Genomic DNA, 18,451 nt, shown 5'->3' with positions numbered 1-18,451 from the left:
AGCACATCATATGGAATTTGTCTTCTGTTTTATTCTTCTTTTTTCAAATTTGTGATTGTTCTATTTGAGAACAAAAAGGAAATTTTTACTTAAGGTATCATAAACATATTCTGTGTTGTGCCTTTTCTGCTGCAGTGCCATCTGGTGGTGGAAATATGTTTTGTGGTGCTTTTTCCCGCTAAAATGTGAAATCACTTTATTTCCATCCAAAAAACTTCTTGGTGTGGCATAGTCTTTAGGTAAACGAAAATGATCGGAATTAAAACATGTTCATCTGCAGAATGAATGTTGCTTGCGTGGTGCCTATATGAGAAGTGAGTGTGAGAAGTATTCATGAACATCTTTTGTGCCCGGGGGGGCGGATACGAGCAACGTGGCAAATATTTGCACCAGAGACCGTATTATATATACGGTCTCTGGTTTGCACGCTTTTATTAGACTACAAAGATTGCAATCAAATCAAAAGCTTGAGCCACTCAAGTTACCCTTTTTTATCCACATTAGGTTCATTATTGAGGACTCAACTTCATGATAGGCTTTGGGGCAGAGTGCGAATTATACAGTGACATTTGGGGTAGTCTTTTTCACGGGAATATATTGTAATATTTACAGTTACAGGTAAGAATGATACATTATATTTATGTTTCGACACCTCCTCTCACACACACGTTTTACCTCTTTTGGGGGTGTCCAAGTATCTTTTACGAGGGTCGGACCCCAACCCACAATCTTGCCATGTTTCGACACATGTTTAGGGGAGGGTCAACGCGGGACATTAAAATACATTGCCTCTGGTCACTCGCGCCTAATGGTGTTCCAGCTTATGTACCTAAAAATGATTAGGATTTGTTCAGGTTTGTGTTGACTAGCGAAAGCGGACAAAATGAGCTACGTGAGATGTGTAGCAGTGTAACAGTACCACACTAATAACCCGAACACGCGTGTACTGGAGAAGCGTGGATGATTATCACGTGACCCAGCGCAATAAAGTGTTGCCAGCCAGCCCTCCCGGAAGCAGACAAGTAGTATCAAAACTTACTCTGGAGAAGTGGTAAGTTTATTTACAGAGGACATACGTTTTTGGTGCGTTATATACACGCGGGACATATGCGAAACGAATTTAGAAGCGTGAGAAAAGATTTTTTTCTCCTGAAAATGATTTAACGGCAAGACAGTTATCATCGTTTGCTCCTCAACTTCCTGAAGACCAGTGTGAACACATTTACAGTAGACCTCAACTTTAAGTGTAAAGCGAAACATTTTGACAAGCGAGAGCGACGTGGAGGAGCTCGGACCGCTTTACACTTTACAAAACGGACTGGTTTACACTTTACAAAGCGGCGTTGGAGCGCGAGCGCGCGCCGAGAGGACACGGAGTAACTCTCCGCCGTGTAGCCTACTAGAAGACTGAGATTGACCTGGATGTTTGTCTTTATACCAGCTCTAGTTTAATCTAGTCACTATTTAGCTCGTCGAACCGGGTAAACCCTCGTTGTGCCTTGAGAAGAGCTTCATCTCTCCTCGATGTGGCAGCTGTGGACACGGAGATGGACCGTCAGTTGATGTTGCGTTCCTCACAAAAGCTGTAAACATTCAGTTGAACTGAAGAAATGACACTTAATTCGTTTTTTCCACCCCATATGAACCGAAAGCTTTTGTAGAAATTAAGAAACTTCTCATAATTCGTATGGAATTGAACTTTGGATGCAAATAACTCGGAGAAAGCATCGGAGGGAGATGATGGCAGTGTGTGGGCGAAGGAGTCGGACAAAGTTAATACTTGTAATTATTGGCGCCTCGGTGCTTGGATACTTCACGTTTCATAAAAATACTTCAGGCGATGTGAGTAGAGAAAACCGACGAGGAGTGTCATCTGGAGAAGATGTGGACGACCCTAAACATCTGAGCAGACCCGTCTACGACAAACCGCCTTTAGACCTGAACTCTTTGGGCGAGATGGGGAGAGCAGTCAGGCTGGACCTGTCAGGAGAAGAGAAGAGGAAAGAGGACGAGAGTATTAAAATACACCAGATAAACATTTATCTTAGCGACAAAATCTCTCTCCACCGCAGGTTACCTGAAAGATGGAATCCTCTGTAAGTTTAATTTTATGCATTCTTGTACATTTATTTTAATCACAGGTTGTTCTCCCTAAGTTGGAGGTATGGGACCTTTAACAAAAGCTATATGTCAGGAAGGACCAGCCACATCAATGTTTAGTCAGTGCATTGGAATAACAAATAAAGTGAGAACATGGTTATACATGTCATCCTATAATGGTTGCACAGTTCATTGTGTATCCTTTAGGTTTGCTTGTAGAAACCAAGTCATTTATAATCATTTAGAATAGGTTCTCGTAGTAGTCAGGTGTCTTATTGGTAGTTTATCATTAAAATAATCGTTACAGTAACCCTAACCCTTAGCTGTTCTTTGAAACTCTTTATAAAGAAGTAACCGACTTCTTATATTCTGAGGAAAGTTTGTTGCAACTTTTTTTTCGCAACCACTTTATCTTCAGGCACAGGATGTGTTGAGGTTAATTTGTAAATTATCATTCATCGTTTCATACGGTCAGTTAAACTGTTGTTATTATGATTGTTTTATCATACTGTTTAGATTGTATATTGTATATATAGTTTGTTTATAAATGAGGTATTTACCTTATAATAAAAGGCTGCTGCATGCCAGTAATGTTATTATTTGCATCAGCTCCCTGTGTTCTGTACACAACGCACCTCTTCTTGTTATCCGTAGATGTAAAAACCTGAAGTATGACTACCAGACATTGCCCTCCACCACAGTAGTGATTGCCTTCTACAACGAGGCCTGGTCCACCTTGCTACGCACAGTGCACAGTGTTCTGGAGACATCACCCGACATCCTGCTTAAAGAAATTATCCTGGTGGATGACTACAGCGAAAGAGGTACATTCACACCAGCAACCTCATTTATTTCTGAAATTCACAAGACCAGTATTTTATGTGTAAGACCTCTTGTACAAAGTGAGGGCTCTGGCACCGGCGTGATGGTTTGTGGATCTGCTCCGTCAGACCATTTGAAAGAGCCACTGGAGAACTACATAGCCGGTCTGAGGAAGGTGCGTCTGATCCGAGCGAGGAAGAGGGAGGGATTGGTGAGGGCTCGTCTGCTGGGAGCCTCCATCGCCACAGGCGACGTGCTGACCTTCCTGGACTGTCACTGTGAGTGTCACGAGGGCTGGCTGGAGCCCCTGCTTCACAGGTACGAGCGCCCGCCCGCCACTCGCACCGGCCCCCAGTGCTCCAGCCCCTGCGCTAAACTCCCACTGCCTTTCTCCATGTCTTGAAGGATAAAGGAGGAACCCACCGCTGTGGTGTGCCCGGTAATAGATGTCATCGACTGGAACACTTTTGAATACCTGGGCAACCCAGGACAGCCTCAGATTGGAGGCTTTGACTGGCGGCTTGTGTTTACGTGGCACCAAGTTCCTGAGCACGAGCAGATACGAAGGCGTTCCTCAACAGATGTTATCAGGTGTGTAACTCCACGTAGGCATGGCCATTAAGACAGGTTTTAGCGGGTGAAGAGCGTAGGTGTCTGTGAGCTCACTGTTTGCAATGCAAAGTTGCCTGGGTGTATTCTAGTAGTTGAGAAGAAATATGCTGACTTCAAAGCTGCTTAACCGGCTTAACATATAGTTCTGTAGCCTGTGTTGCTCTGTACAAAGAATAATATAAATAGCAAATCTAGTAAAAATCAAAATCTAGCATCCAAATAATAGCAAGGTAATGTCTTGGTTCTTTTATGGCTATGTTCACATTTTCAGTTAAAAAGTTATAACTGGGATGTTCCAAGCAACATGAGAGTTCCCTTTAACACGCGTAGGAATAGACACGCAGCTCAACAAGCAACATGAGAGTTCCTTTAACACGCGTAGGAATAGACACGCAGCTCAACAAGCTCCTCTATTCCATGTTTGTTCTACTCTCTTTCAGATCTCCAACAATGGCAGGGGGCCTTTTTGCAGTTGGAAAGAAGTACTTCCATTACCTGGGCACATATGACACGGGGATGGAGGTGTGGGGAGGAGAAAACCTGGAGTTCTCTTTTAGAGTGAGTGCAGTTTGTTTGTTTGTGTGTGTGAGTTTTGTATATACAATTCTCTTTATAGATCTATTTCACAAGATAATGCAGTGGTGTTTTCTTAGTGTGTGTCTGTGCTATATTCATTGTACTAAATAAAACATTTGGTGGGCTTGATCACCACAGCTCTTTAAGTGATTCCACCAGCGAATGCACTACTTTAGAATCTGCAGTTTACATAACTGCTTCCTGAACAATAGCAGAATTATGTCTTGAATGTCGTGAGGTGTACTGATGATGTTGTACTGATGTGTTTCCTTGCTAGAAGAACCAGGAGCTGAAAGCTATTGTTCGATTATCTCCATAGATGACTTTGCCCATTGGCTGCACCCTAACTCTGTATGAGTTTAATATCTTCCTTGGCATGTTGCTTTTGCTTAGATCTGGCAATGTGGAGGTAGCTTGGAGATCCACCCCTGCTCCCACGTGGGCCACATCTTCCCCAAAAGGGCCCCCTACTCCCGGAGCAAGGCCCTGGCCAACAGTGTGCGGGCAGCCGAGGTCTGGATGGACGAGTACAAGGAGGTGTATTACCACCGCAGCCCCCACGCTCGGCTGGTATGCTTACCAACCAAACATGTTACATAATACTACACTGGTCATTAGTATGTGCTCATTAGGGCTCGGTTTGTTTGTCTGCCTGCTTCATGAGGCGAGTTTATCACAAAGTCATCTTAAAGGCAGTTTAATGTCAGCTAAAGACATCCAGATTGATTATGAGGTCTTTGTGAAATAAGATCCACCTAGACTCTTATGCACAAGCTGTAAGCAGGGCCCTATTGAGTGACGGTCAGTAGTGTGTCAGCCAGTGATGCCACAGTTCCTCTGCTGGGTGTAAGATTACGGCGGTGAGCGGTGGCTGCGGTGTGCGGGTGTTCCATTTGGCCATGAGTAGCCCGTGGCCCGTGCCTCTCTGAGGCCTGTATATAAAGGCAGAGATGCTCTCTAGTGCAGATCGGGGCCTCTCGTCTCTCCCCGTCAGGGAGGCTGTGCTAGGGAGGTGGTGCCAGGTGGAAATGGAGCCGATAAGACTCTTTCTTCCTCTGGGCAAACACTGGCACTGCCAGGGCGGATCGAGTGTGACTAAGTCTCATCCTCCTCGAGGAGGTTTTGAAAAAGGATCTCTTATCTATCTCTCTCCATCCTACTCTCTCTTCCTCTCGCTCCGTCACTCTTCGTCAGCCGTCCCTCTCTCTTTCCTTCTGCACCGTGCTCTCATTCTTTCTTTCTCCGTGTTTATCTCCGTCCCACTGTCACTCTCTGTCTTTTTCCTCTCAGCCCTCTCTCCATCTTTAAGTTAATCTCTCCATCTTTGCCTTCGCCTCCCTCTCCCCATCCTTCTTTTTTCACCTCAGTCTTTCTCTCTCTCTTTCCCTCCTAAAGCCATGAACATATATTAATGATGAGGATCTTTGTGGTTTATGTCAGTGTGGCATCAAAGCGATGCCCTGTGATGAATCAGCTCTCTCGGTCAGACCACTTTGACCACTAAATCTGCTGCGAATGTTGTATATTTGTATTGAACCATTGTATTCCTGGAAAATTATCCTTAATCACAATGGTGAATTATGACTCACATGCACAATAATGATATCCAGGTTGCGACTGGCCCCATCGGTAGCTGATGAAGGACTCCTCCATCAGTAGGAGAGCCCGTGGCTCATTTAGGGCTGTTCTTTCTGTCATCCATCACTGTGCAGGGCTGTTAAACGGCCCCGACAGGCCTCTGCCTTCCACAGATGTTGTTGGGAAATAAGAGCGTCTGCAGCGTTGCTCTGTGGGCCGCCGCCCAGTGGGTGGAGAAGGGACAAACCACAGCCCTTCACACACACACACACACACACACACACACACACACACACACACACACACACACACACACACACGCTATGCCAGGGGATAGGAGATGGTGTCAGCGCGCCACTAGGGGTTTGGTGTTGAAAGGCTCATCAGCTGTTGGAACAGGGCAGTGTTTCACTTGACTGGAGTGGATGGATGTTTATGTGGGTTTGGGGTTTTTTGGGTGGGGGGTGATGATGCTGCTGGACTGTTTTGGAGCTGAAATGCAGATGTACGGTCTATATTTGAATATACGGTCTATATTTGAAGTCTCCTTCCTATTTCCCCTTGGCCAATATTGTCTGCAGTAGATTATTCTTTCTCATTACTTTTCCAAGCAGCCCTATGATGTTAACACGATTGTATGGGACAATATTTTCATGATGCTAATCAGCATTCTCTATATCCCAAATGTCACCATACACCTCTACTGCTAATAATAATGTTTTAATGTATAGCACATTTTAAAATAAACGTACACAGTGCTTTATATTCAAACTGTAAATTATGAAATGAAATAAAGGTTTAAAAGAATAAAAGCATAAACGAACTGTACAGTAGTCCTGAGGTGTTTGAGCTGGGAGGTGATGGATGTCTTTATCTCCTCTGAAGCCTTCGTGAAGTGGCCTGCAGTGTTCCTCTGCTCCTCCTGTTTAGGAGGCGTATGGAGACGTGACGGAGAGGCGGAAGCTGAGGATGCGGCTGGGCTGCAAGAACTTCAAATGGTTCCTGGAGAACATCTACCCCGACATCCACGTCCCGGAAGACCGACCGGGCATGTTTGGCATGGTGAGGTAACCATGGCTACCGCATCACCTCTGCTCGTGGTTTAAACGGCACCACTCCTCATTTTCATCTGTCCTCCACTGCTCACAGTTGAAGAATCGAGGAATGGAGAACTACTGTTTCGACTACAACCCGCCTAACGAGCACACGGTGGGGGGCAACAACATCATCCTGTATTCATGTCACGGCATGGGTCAGAACCAGGTACGAACCGCACAGGTCAGAACTTAAAGCTTTCACTCCTTTACAGCTGAGCACCGTAACTCTGCCCCTTCTCGTCACCCATCTCCAGCATTTTGTAACACCCCCAAACACTGTTGCACAGCTCCTGACGTAGCGCTGTTATAGTACGGTAGTAACGGAGCGTTCCAGACGAGGCAGCGTTGTTATAGTACGGTAGTAACGGAGCGTTCCGGTCAAGGCAGCGCTGTTATAGTACGGTAGTAACGGAGCGTTCCGGTCGAGGCAGCGCTGTTATAGTACGGTAGTAACGGAGCGTTCCGGTCGAGGCAGCGCTGTTATAGTACGGTAGTAACGGAGCGTTCCGGTCGAGGCAGCGCTGTTGTAGTATGGTAGTAACGGAGCGTTCCGGTCGAGGCAGTGCTGTTGTAGTACGGTAGTAACGGAGCGTTCCGGTCGAGGCAGCGCTGTTATAGTACGGTAGTAACGGAGCGTTCCGGTCGAGGCAGCGCTGTTATAGTACGGTAGTAACGGAGCGTTCCGGTCGAGGCAGCGCTGTTGTAGTACGGTAGTAACGGAGCGTTCCGGTCGAGGCAGCGCTGTTGTAGTACGGTAGTAACGGAGCGTTCCGGTCGAGGCAGCGTTGTTGTAGTACGGTAGTAACGGAGCGTTCCGGTCGAGGCAGCGCTGTTATAGTACGGTAGTAACGGAGCGTTCCGGTCGAGGCAGCGTTGTTGTTGACGCCACTGCTGCTCCATGGTTGCCTGGCTGTGCACGTCAGTCCCAGCAGCACAGCTCTCTGAGGGATATGGTGTGATGTGGTGTGATGTTCAAGTTCAAGTTCAAGTTCAAGTTACTTTATTAGTACCCGTGGGTAAACTGGTTTTGCAGTTCATGAGAAAGGTATAGATGTCCATACATATAGACTACAAACACATAACACATACATAAAAAAGAAAAAAACAAAAAAAAAACAGATAAATAAAAATAAAATAAATAAAAAGGTACAAACTGTACTGACATAACTGGTATGTGGAGGAAGGGGGATTACCTCTTGTTTAACAGTGTAATCGCAGCTGGAACAAAACTGTTTTTGAACCTATTTGTTCTGCAGCCTGGTACCATCAGTCTCCGCCCAGAGGGAAGGTACTGGAACTCACTGTACAAGGGATGTCTACTATCAGCTAGGATAGCCATCGCTATCCGCTGTAGCTGTCTTGCATACAGTGAAGAGGGGTGTAGATGTGACTCGCCAGTCAGTTTACTTGACCATTGATGTGGTGAGATGTTGTGAGATGTGGTGTGCACACGCTCCCAGAACTCACACCTGCCTGCTGCGTATGAGCTTCACTACAGCCTTGATGTGCAGGAAGGGCTTTAGATGAGCGCAGTGTGTTGGTACCTGAAGGACGCTTGATGTACGTCACCACACATTTAGCCATTAGTCGTCTATACAGTTAAAAACGGGCAACACAATATTGTAAAGATCATAATATTCTCCGTATATGATCATTTTACCATTTACTTTTGTATAATGACATTTGTACACAGGGTCAGAAATATTGTGATTGTAAGTTCTAAAAGCACGTTAGCCTTTTTATTTGAGGGTTTGACTATATCCAAATATTTAGACTGTGTTGCGATGCTGTGACGTCTATACAAATTTAGTATCCATTATTTGAAATACGGGAAACTTTTTACAGTTTTACATTTTGCACATGCAAAAAAACTGAAGAAGCACAGTTGTCCTCTGAAGCACCTTTATCTAATCATGAAGGCACCAAAACCAAGCAAACACCTTATTCTACAGGGACTCTCAGAAATACTGGTGAATTCATGAGTTAACAAATATCTTGATGCCGGTGAGGCTCTGGGTTAAATACTAAAGCGTTCCTCTGGGCTCTCTCTCCGTGCTCCAGTTCTTCGAGTTCTCTTCAGATGGAGAAATCCGCTACAACACCAGGGACCCCGCTGGCTGCGCTGTGGCCGACCCCGTCTCCACCCTCATCAGCATCCAGCCATGCAGGAAGCCCAGGGAGGCGGTGCCGGAGGACCAGAAGTTTGAGCTCAGAGAGGTGACACGCTTTTCCCTGTGCACGAGGGTCGCGCTTTAAATACAGTCAGGATGATCAGATCAGAGTGTGATTTACAATTCTGAGGTCAAGATTTCATTGTTTTCTTCTAGAGAAACCTAATGATGTACCATACGGATGTGGTGTGGAATTCTGAGTTGTAAATAACACAGAAATCTAACCTACCTTATAGTTTAACCTACCTCAAAGTCTAACCTACCTCGTAGTTTTGTATAAATGTTAGACAGCATAATCCTGATGGTGGCTCTAAACATCACTGTTCTGAATTGTGCATTGGTTTGAATGTTTGCTCTTCGGTGTTCAGCTACTCTCTTGTGTCTTAGCCTCACTCTTATTGTGACATACTTTATAAACACGGACCTCAGAATAACCTCCCTCCCAGAGACATGGGGTACTTAAGGCCAGCGAGAGTGCCACAGAAGGCTCTATGGCAGGAAGGACCGGGCCCTGGTGGTTGCGGTGCTAAAGTGCTTCCCTTCTGGTTCTGGGGCTTCCTGGGAGAGGCCCGTGTGTCCTGAGCCAGAGCGCGAGGGTGCCCGAGGCCTTGGACCGCTGGCAGACGGCAAAACCAAAAGCGCAGACGTTCGGTTCTCTCATTCCGCACGTGCTTCAATAGCGTGCCTGCAGCTGGCCGGCGGGGCTTTCGTTTCAGCACGGAACACAAACAGCCCGTCCTTACGCCAGCGTGCGGGCGGTGCAAATTGCTCGTCCCGGACTCCTTTTTGAGGGAGACGAATGAGATCATTTACATGTGCGGTAACTACGGTGCGCGCTGCAAAGATTGCGCCCATCACTCTTAGTGGTAATTAAAGCAGCTTAGGGACCGTTCGTCTGCCAAAAGCTTGTTTATTATGCATCCCCGGGTTTTATGAAAAGTGCTTTTAAATGCGATCGGCGCGGATATTTCATCCATTAATCTCCCCGGTCTGTGTTTCAACAGGATGGCACCCTGTATCATGTCCAGTCTAAGCAGTGTGTCCAGGCTGAGCAGAAGGCGGTGGACGACCGGCCCGGTCCTGTTCTCCGCCCCTGCTCTGGGTCCGCCCTACAGCAGTGGTTCTTTGAGGAGAGGACATAGCCCAGGGGAGCCTCCGCTACCTCAGAGCACGTCCTCTACAGGTCTAAAAGGCCGTTCTACAAAGGCAGTCACACAAAGGCACCACTCTGCAGTGTTCATCCACACTCACCCCACCAGGGCTGACTGCAGATGTGTGGCTGTGTTTAAGACTCTCCTCGTTCAAATGTGGGTGGTGCGTTCTGAAATTACTGATGTCTGGAGGGGCTGTGGGATCTTCACGTGTAATTGGATAAGAAATACAGATTAAATTATCTGAGTGTAGTCTGGCGACCAGACGGGGGGTAGTAGTTAATACCTTACATGAGTGCAAACTCTCTTTGATCCTTTTTTTTTTTATTTCTAATCTTTTTTTGTACTCGTTTTGAATCCGTTTCTATATGTCAGTGCAGGGGAATGTTCTCTCCGTCTCACTGGTGCAGGCTGGATCATGTGCAACACGTCTGCCCCATCCATGTTCTCCAAGCACGACTGCTGTGTTTGGACCTCCTCGCTGTAGCACAAGCTGCTGGTTTGGGCCTTTTTTAAAAGCGTTCTGCTGTCAGCTCCTCGTGGCCAAGTTGTTGTATTCTGAGATTGTGTTTTGTTTTTTACTTTGTTACTGCAAGGACACGTCTGATGTTCACCTCTGGTCAGCTCTCGCAGGAGGCTAGAACACCAGCACCACCAGCACCACCGCCTGGCAGCAGACTGGTGTGTGCATTCTCCACTGGTTTTTGACATGGTGACATGTGCAGCCGCTTTCCTGCAATTCGCATTAGCACCACTCGATGGCGCCAACTCCAACTCCAATTTGCACCACATGGCGTGTTACAGCATCCTCCATGTTCTCTCCTCAGCTCTGATCATTTACATGGCTCCGCTTTGACTCTCTCCCATACCACTGTTTCAGATTGACGATGTTAGCAGGGCAGAGGCGTTTAGAAGTTAACAGTACAAACGGATCAACATCCTGAGATTGAAACACACACACTAGTGCCTACCATTTATAGTCCTCCAACTGCTGATGAGGAAATAGAAAATGGTTGACTGGTGGGACCATGTTTTGAAGAAGCATCATTATCTGGAGGACACTCCCATTGATTTTATTCAGGACGTGCTGGGGGGTATGGTGATGGATGCTAGGGGTACGGTCATCATTTTAATCAAGTACTTATTTATTTCAATTCATACACTGAATGAATGACGGTTCGCGTAGAGTGTGGATGTGTGCCTCTTTAGACTGATGGAGTCAGGTTTGGTGCTGAGTAAGCAGTCAATAGAAGCAAGAGGTTGATTCACTTTGACACTGATTTGTCACAGTCCATACGTTAACAGATCAATTGATTAACCTTATGTTCAGGCTTATTTCTTGGTACAGTCACTTGCTATATTGACTGGTACTGCAGCACATCAAGGAACTGCAAGAATTATTTTAATGTAACTTATTATTATCTCACCGATGTTTAAAGTGCCTTGGCTTCTTTTAGAAATAATGTAAAAAAAAGATTTTTCCATTGAACTGTGTAACAAAATGTAACTTAATGTCTGTTTGTTGATGTATCTTTTGCTGTAATAGGATCAGGTTACTAAGAAACTGAATATATCAAAGTGTATTAAATCAAGGAAACATTTGTTGAGGGCACACAGCAGTGGCACAGTACCACATAAACTTAAAGTCTCCCCAGATAACCTGGCATGATTGTCTTGGCATGTTGTGACTAACAGTGAGACCAGAGAAGACAGACCTGTGGACGCTTGCCTCTTATACTGATGCTTATGACGCCTCAAGGAACCAGCTATGATCCACTGTAATTACATCCATTGAACTTTGTAAGTGGTGACATTGAGTCATTTATGAGAGGGGAGTGTTGGAATATTTGTTATGCATTCTGTTATGGTATGTTATGTGGTCTGGTGTTAATTTCGGTGTTCAACGGTTAGGATGTGACTTCTCAAGATAAATATCCAGAGAAGTTGTGGTGCTTTTGACACAACTGGCTTATGCACTTTATTGTGAACCAATGTCACAATGGAAGCATTAACAGAAAGCTGCAGCTATACCAGACCGTTCCAGCTAATGAAAGTCTCCAGCTATTGAGTGTTGTACATCTTCATTGGTAGCATGAAGGGTTTGGATTCAGAATGAAAAATGTACATGCTGGGGAGAAAATAATCAAGCTAATGTTGCTGCTGTTGCTTGAGTGGCCTTAACATCAGAACTTTTTACTATTTTTTTGTATTTTCATTAATGGTTAATATTTCTGTGATTTCAGACTTAATTTGTACTATAAATATATTGTTTTGTTAGTTTATTTGAAGGATGAGATGTTTCTGGTGTTGTTTGTACATAGGTGTTATTTGTAGTTGCAATATAACAATGGGAAATAAACAAGTAGCACCTTCTTGAGCGTGGTACTGTGATGTCTACTGTGTATTTCTAGCTAGTAATTCAAGAAAAGTAATATTTACCATCCATAACGAAATGTTTTGTTCACGACTATTTACATTCTTGTGAATGGATTATTAGTTCTGCTCACTCGCAGCATGTCTGACTGGACCCTGCACGTGCAGCTGAGAAAGAGCGCGCGCTCGTGACGAGTGGCTCCTCGCTCCGCGCGCGGCCCCGCACTCGTCCTAAATGACTCATTCATGATGCGCGTTTGTTTGATATTTCATATTGTGCGTGGGCCTCCTTTGTTTTGTGTCATCTGCCTCGCACTGGGGCGGCGGGAGGGGATTAACGGCCCCTTATAACCGCACTGCTACGGAACACACCGGTGGGCGTTCGGTAAACGGGACCCGAAATCAAGCCGCCGTCCTCTTTTTTCCCACGGAGCTCGCGCTCTTCAAGTGAGCGCGCGAAACCCAAGGAGGCGTCGGTGTGCCCCAACCTTGCACGCGCGCAGTCTGATGCGCTATATTTAACACTAAATGAGATTTTATACGACATTTTACTGTACCAACTTCTAATCTAAGAAATTGCAATATAAATGGAAATGATCTTTCGGGTAAATACAGCTGACACATCACAGTGATACATTTGAGAGCTTTGATATTGAGGCAGCTTGCTCGCCTACGTCCCGTGTGTTGTTTAACAGGGTCCGTGCGCACCCCAAGCCCTTCCCCTCTGAAACGTGCTGCAGTTGGTTGACGGAACCAGGCTAGCCACTGACCCATGCAGATCCACTGCGGTCAAGCCAGCCCTCACTTAAAAAATCTTGGTCAAGCCAGCCCCCAAAAAAATTGCGAAGTTGCGCGTATTTCATAGATTACGGTAAAGGGTGATGTGGCCTGTGATTCCACATTTAAATCTAAATGGTGAACAGAATGAGTAAAAAGTAAATTATTACATTTTGTTACTTTTACACCGTTTTATATTTACAGTGTCATTTAAAAAAATCCTCCTGATTGCACTGAATAATTTCACTATAGAATGGTAGAACACCACCTACAGATGTCACTCATGTAAGATCAAGAAGATCTGATGTGGCATTTCAAAGTAAAGGTCCCTCAAATTTCCATATTTGATTAACTTTATTCTATGTTTACAGGGTCATTAAAAAAAATCCTCCTGATTGCACTCAATAATTTCACTACAGTATGGTAGAACACCACCTAGAGATGTCACTCAGTCAAGATCAAGAAGATCTGATGTGGCATTTCAAAGTAAAGGTCCCTCAAATTTCCATATTTGATCTTTTTTTTTCTATGTTTACAGGGTCATTAAATAAAATCCTCCTGATTGCACTAAATAATTTCACTACAGTATGGTAGAACACCACCTAGAGATGTCACTCAGTCAAGATCAAGAAGATCTGATGTGGCATTTCAAAGTAAAGGTCCCTCAAATTACCATATTTGATAAACTTTATTCTATGTTTACAGTGTCATAAATAAAAATCCTCCTGATTGCACAGGATAATTTCACTACAGAATGGTAGAACACCACCTACAGATGTCACTCATGTAAGATCAAGAAGATCTGATGTGGCATTTCAAAGTAAAGGTCCCTCAAATTACCATATTTGATAAACTTTATTCTATGTTTACAGTGTCATAAATAAAAATCCTCCTGATTGCACAGGATAATTTCACTACAGAATGGTAGAACACCACCTACAGATGTCACTCATGTAAGATCAAGAAGATCTGATGTGGCATTTCAAAGTAAAGGTTCCTCAAATTACCATATTTGATTAACTTTATTCTATGTTTACAGTGTCATAAATAAAAATCCTCCTGATTGCACAGGATAATTTCACTACAGAATGGTAGAACACCACCTACAGATGTCACTCATGTAAGATCAAGAAGATCTGATGTGGCATTTCACAGTAAAGGTCCCTCAAATTACCATATTTGATAAACTTTATTCTATGTTTACAGGGTCATTAAAAAAATCCTCCTGATTGCACTCAATAATTACACTACAGTATGGTAGAACACCACCTAGAGATGTCACTCAGTCAAGATCAAGAAGATCTGATGTGGCATTTCAAAGTAAAGGTCCCTCAAATTTCCATATTTGATCATTTTTTTTCTATGTTTACAGGGTCATTAAATAAAATCCTCCTGATTGCACTCAATAATTTCACTACAGTATGGTAGAACACCACCTAGAGATGTCACTCAGTCAAGATCAAGAAGATCTGATGTGGCATTTCAAAGTAAAGGTCCCTCAAATTACCATATTTGATAAACTTTATTCTATGTTTACAGTGTCATAAATAAAAATCCTCCTGATTGCACAGGATAATTTCACTACAGAATGGTAGAACACCACCTACAGATGTCACTCATGTAAGATCAAGAAGATCTGATGTGGCATTTCAAAGTAAAGGTCCCTCAAATTTCCATATTTGATCAATTTTATTCTATGTTTACAGTGTCATTAAAAAAAATCCTCCTGATTGCACTCAATAATTTCACTACAGTATGGTAGAACACCACCTCTAGATGTCACTCAGTCAAGATCAAGAAGATCTGATGTGGCATTTCAAAGTAAAGGTCCCTCAAATTACCATATTTGATAAACTTTATTCTATGTTTACAGTGTCATAAATAAAAATCCTCCTGATTGCACAGGATAATTTCACTACAGAATGGTAGAACACCACCTACAGATGTCACTCATGTAAGATCAAGAAGATCTGATGTGGCATTTCAAAGTAAAGGTCCCTCAAATTTCCATATTTGATCAATTTTATTCTATGTTTACAGTGTCATTAAAAAAAATCCTCCTGATTGCACTCAATAATTTCACTACAGTATGGTAGAACACCACCTCTAGATGTCACTCAGTCAAGATCAAGAAGATCTGATGTGGCATTTCAAAGTAAAGGTCCCTCAAATTTCCATATTTGATCTTTTTTTTTCTATGTTTACAGGGTCATAAAAAAAAATCCTCCTGATTGCACTCAATAATTTCACTACAGTATGGTAGAACACCACCTATAGATGTCACTCAGTCAAGATCAAGAAGATCTGATGTGGCATTTCAAAGTAAAGGTCCCTCAAATTTCCATATTTGATCATTTTTTTTCTATGTTTACAGGGTCATTAAATAAAATCCTCCTGATTGCACTCAATAATTTCACTACAGTATGGTAGAACACCACCTAGAGATGTCACTCAGTCAAGATCAAGAAGATCTGATGTGGCATTTCAAAGTAAAGGTCCCTCAAATTACCATATTTGATAAACTTTATTCTATGTTTACAGTGTCATAAATAAAAATCCTCCTGATTGCACAGGATAATTTCACTACAGAATGGTAGAACACCACCTACAGATGTCACTCATGTAAGATCAAGAAGATCTGATGTGGCATTTCAAAGTAAAGGTCCCTCAAATTTCCATATTTGATCAATTTTATTCTATGTTTACAGTGTCATTAAAAAAAATCCTCCTGATTGCACTCAATAATTTCACTACAGTATGGTAGAACACCACCTCTAGATGTCACTCAGTCAAGATCAAGAAGATCTGATGTGGCATTTCAAAGTAAAGGTCCCTCAAATTTCCATATTTGATCTTTTTTTTTCTATGTTTACAGGGTCATAAAAAAAAATCCTCCTGATTGCACTCAATAATTTCACTACAGTATGGTAGAACACCACCTATAGATGTCACTCAGTCAAGATCAAGAAGATCTGATGTGGCATTTCAAAGTAAAGGTCCCTCAAATTTCCATATTTGATCATTTTTTTTCTATGTTTACAGGGTCATTAAATAAAATCCTCCTGATTGCACTCAATAATTTCACTACAGTATGGTAGAACACCACCTAGAGATGTCACTCAGTCAAGATCAAGAAGATCTGATGTATCATTTCAAAATAAGGCACTCCACATTATCAGATTTGATACATCTTACTCTATGTTTACATTGTTATTAAAAGGAATCCTCCTGATTGCACAGAATAATTTCACTACAGAATGGTAGAATACCACCTAAATGTGTCTCTCAGTCAAGATCAAAAAGATCTGATGCATTATTTCAAAATAAAGGTCCATCAAATGACCAGATTTGATCAATTTTACTCTATATTTACAGGGTCATTAAAAAGAATCTTCCTGATTGCACAGAATAATTTCACTACAGCATGGTAGAATACCACCTACAGGTGTCACTTATGTAAGATCAAGAAGATCTGATGTGTCAATTCAAAATAAAGGTCCATCAAATGACCAGATTTGATCAATTTTACTCTACATTTAGTGTCATTAAAAAGAATCCTTCTGATTGCTCAGAATAATTTCACTACAGAATGATAGAATACCAACTAAAGGTGTCACTCTGTCAAGATCAAGCAGATGTGATGTGCCATTTCAAAATAAAGGCCCACTAAATTATCATTTTGATCAATTTTACTCTGCATTTACACTGTTATTAAAAGGAATCCCACTGATTGCACAGAATAATTTCACTACAGAATGGTAGAATACCACCTAATGGTGTCACTCTGTCAAGATCAAGCAGATGTTATGTGCCATTTCAAAATAAAGTGTATATGTAAAATATTTTTAATATTTTATAATATTAAATAATAATAATAATAACAATTTACTGAACCAATAACATCCCTTATTGTATTCCAGACTTTCTTTCATATGGACTCTTTATATATAGAGAGACTACTCTAAGTAGTCTGTGTCACGGTGAGGCGGCCCCCTACCGGTCGCCTCCGTCCACAGCGGCTGTGTTGTTGTTGTTTTGTGATGTCGTGTACGCCCCTCAGGTGGGCGGAGCCCGTGATCCGTTCCCACCTGATGGTCGTTTGTCTGTCTATATAGGTCTTGTCTTTGTACCAGTTGACCGCTGGTCATTATATCCTTAATTTGGATCTATTGCACGGGTTTTGGTTTGCACACTTTCTATTAAACCATCCTTTTTCCCTGAGACTTGGCGTGATCGCTTCCTTTTCGTTGCTCACACCTGCCCGTCACAGTCTGTCTATCATTATCAATAAATGTATCTCATTTAATGACATCATTGCCCACCTGTTATCCTGAGTTACCTTCTATCACATCAGGTGATCTGAGGAGGCAGGATGCAAGTGCAAGAAACAAACAAACCAAGAGAACAAAGACAAAATTAAAGTAGAAATACTGACTTATTGGCAAATCAATAAAATAATAAAAAACTCCAAGCAAATATAAGGCAAACAACCAGGGATATATACAGGCACAAATGACAAACAGCTGGGGCTAACAAGAGGGAGACAACCAGAGCAACTGAAAGCATGTTTGCTTCTCTGCACTGGGGTCTTGGGTTCAAGTCCCTATCTGAGTGGAGTTTCCATGTTCTCCCCGTGTTTGCGTGGGTTTCCTCCGGGGTCTCCGGTTCCCTCCCACAGTCCGAAGACATGGAAGTTAGGTAAATTGGCAGTCCCAGACAAATTCTCCCTGAGTGTGTATCTGTGTCTGTTGTCTGAGTGTCTATGCTTGTATGTCCAATGGTGGATGGTGCTCTGTCACTAGGGTCTGTCCTCTCTCCCCTTCCTGCACCCCATTCAGTCCCACAGGGGGCTGTGGATCCTGGTAGAGAGTGCGCAGTTGGCTGCTGCTTCTTGCCGTTGTGTGTGATTGGTTGTGTGAGACTTGTCATCCCCGGTAGCTCAATGTGTTCAGCCACATAATCCCAATTAGAAACAAAGGGCAGGAACCTCTGAAGTTTGGAACCTCTGAAGCCTGGTGGTTAGGGAACTGGTCTTGTGACCGGAGGGTCGTAGGTTCGATTCCCAGACCTGAGGCCATGACTGAGGTGCCCCTGAGCAAGGCCCTTAACCCTCAATTGCTCACTTGTATGTTAAAAAAAAGAGCTAAAAATGTAAGTCGCTCTGGATAAGGGAGTTTGCCAGTGTTAAAATTGT

The 18,451-nt window shown here is 43.2% G+C and overlaps 1 protein-coding gene across 2 annotated transcripts; it reads left to right on the top strand.

Moving 5' to 3' along the window:
- Nucleotides 1-981: 981 nt before the first annotated feature.
- galnt12 (UDP-N-acetyl-alpha-D-galactosamine:polypeptide N-acetylgalactosaminyltransferase 12) lies at nt 982-12,482 on the top strand. Of its 2 annotated transcripts, none has more exons than XM_077008737.1 (10): nt 982-2,096; nt 2,755-2,924; nt 3,051-3,240; nt 3,328-3,513; nt 3,975-4,092; nt 4,504-4,680; nt 6,619-6,750; nt 6,838-6,966; nt 8,847-9,002; nt 9,961-12,482. In XM_077008737.1, the coding sequence occupies exons 1-10, from the start codon at nt 1,705-1,707 to the stop codon at nt 10,096-10,098; spliced, it is 1,788 nt and encodes a 595-aa protein (XP_076864852.1). In that variant the 5' UTR covers nt 982-1,704; the 3' UTR covers nt 10,099-12,482. The 2 variants fall into 2 exon arrangements, with proteins under 2 accessions (XP_076864852.1, XP_076864853.1); XM_077008738.1 differs by having other exon boundaries at nt 983-2,096; nt 6,838-6,951.
- Nucleotides 12,483-18,451: the final 5,969 nt, after the last annotated feature.

Source organism: Brachyhypopomus gauderio, chromosome 6 (genome assembly GCF_052324685.1).
Source record: "Brachyhypopomus gauderio isolate BG-103 chromosome 6, BGAUD_0.2, whole genome shotgun sequence".
Lineage (NCBI taxonomy): Eukaryota > Metazoa > Chordata > Actinopteri > Gymnotiformes > Hypopomidae > Brachyhypopomus > Brachyhypopomus gauderio.
The sequence above is the reverse complement of the archived record's forward strand: the minus strand, read 5'-3'. Positions and strand labels throughout refer to the sequence as shown.

Bases quoted from the DNA above. Each gene is read 5' to 3' on its own strand.
- galnt12 (XM_077008737.1), top strand. From the start codon at position 1,705: ATGCAAATAACTCGGAGAAAGCATCGGAGGGAGATGATGGCAGTGTGT. The intron at 2,925-3,050 runs GTACATTCACAC...CTGCTCCGTCAG, and splicing joins GGATGACTACAGCGAAAGAG to ACCATTTGAAAGAGCCACTG. The intron at 6,751-6,837 runs GTGAGGTAACCA...CACTGCTCACAG, and splicing joins GACCGGGCATGTTTGGCATG to TTGAAGAATCGAGGAATGGA.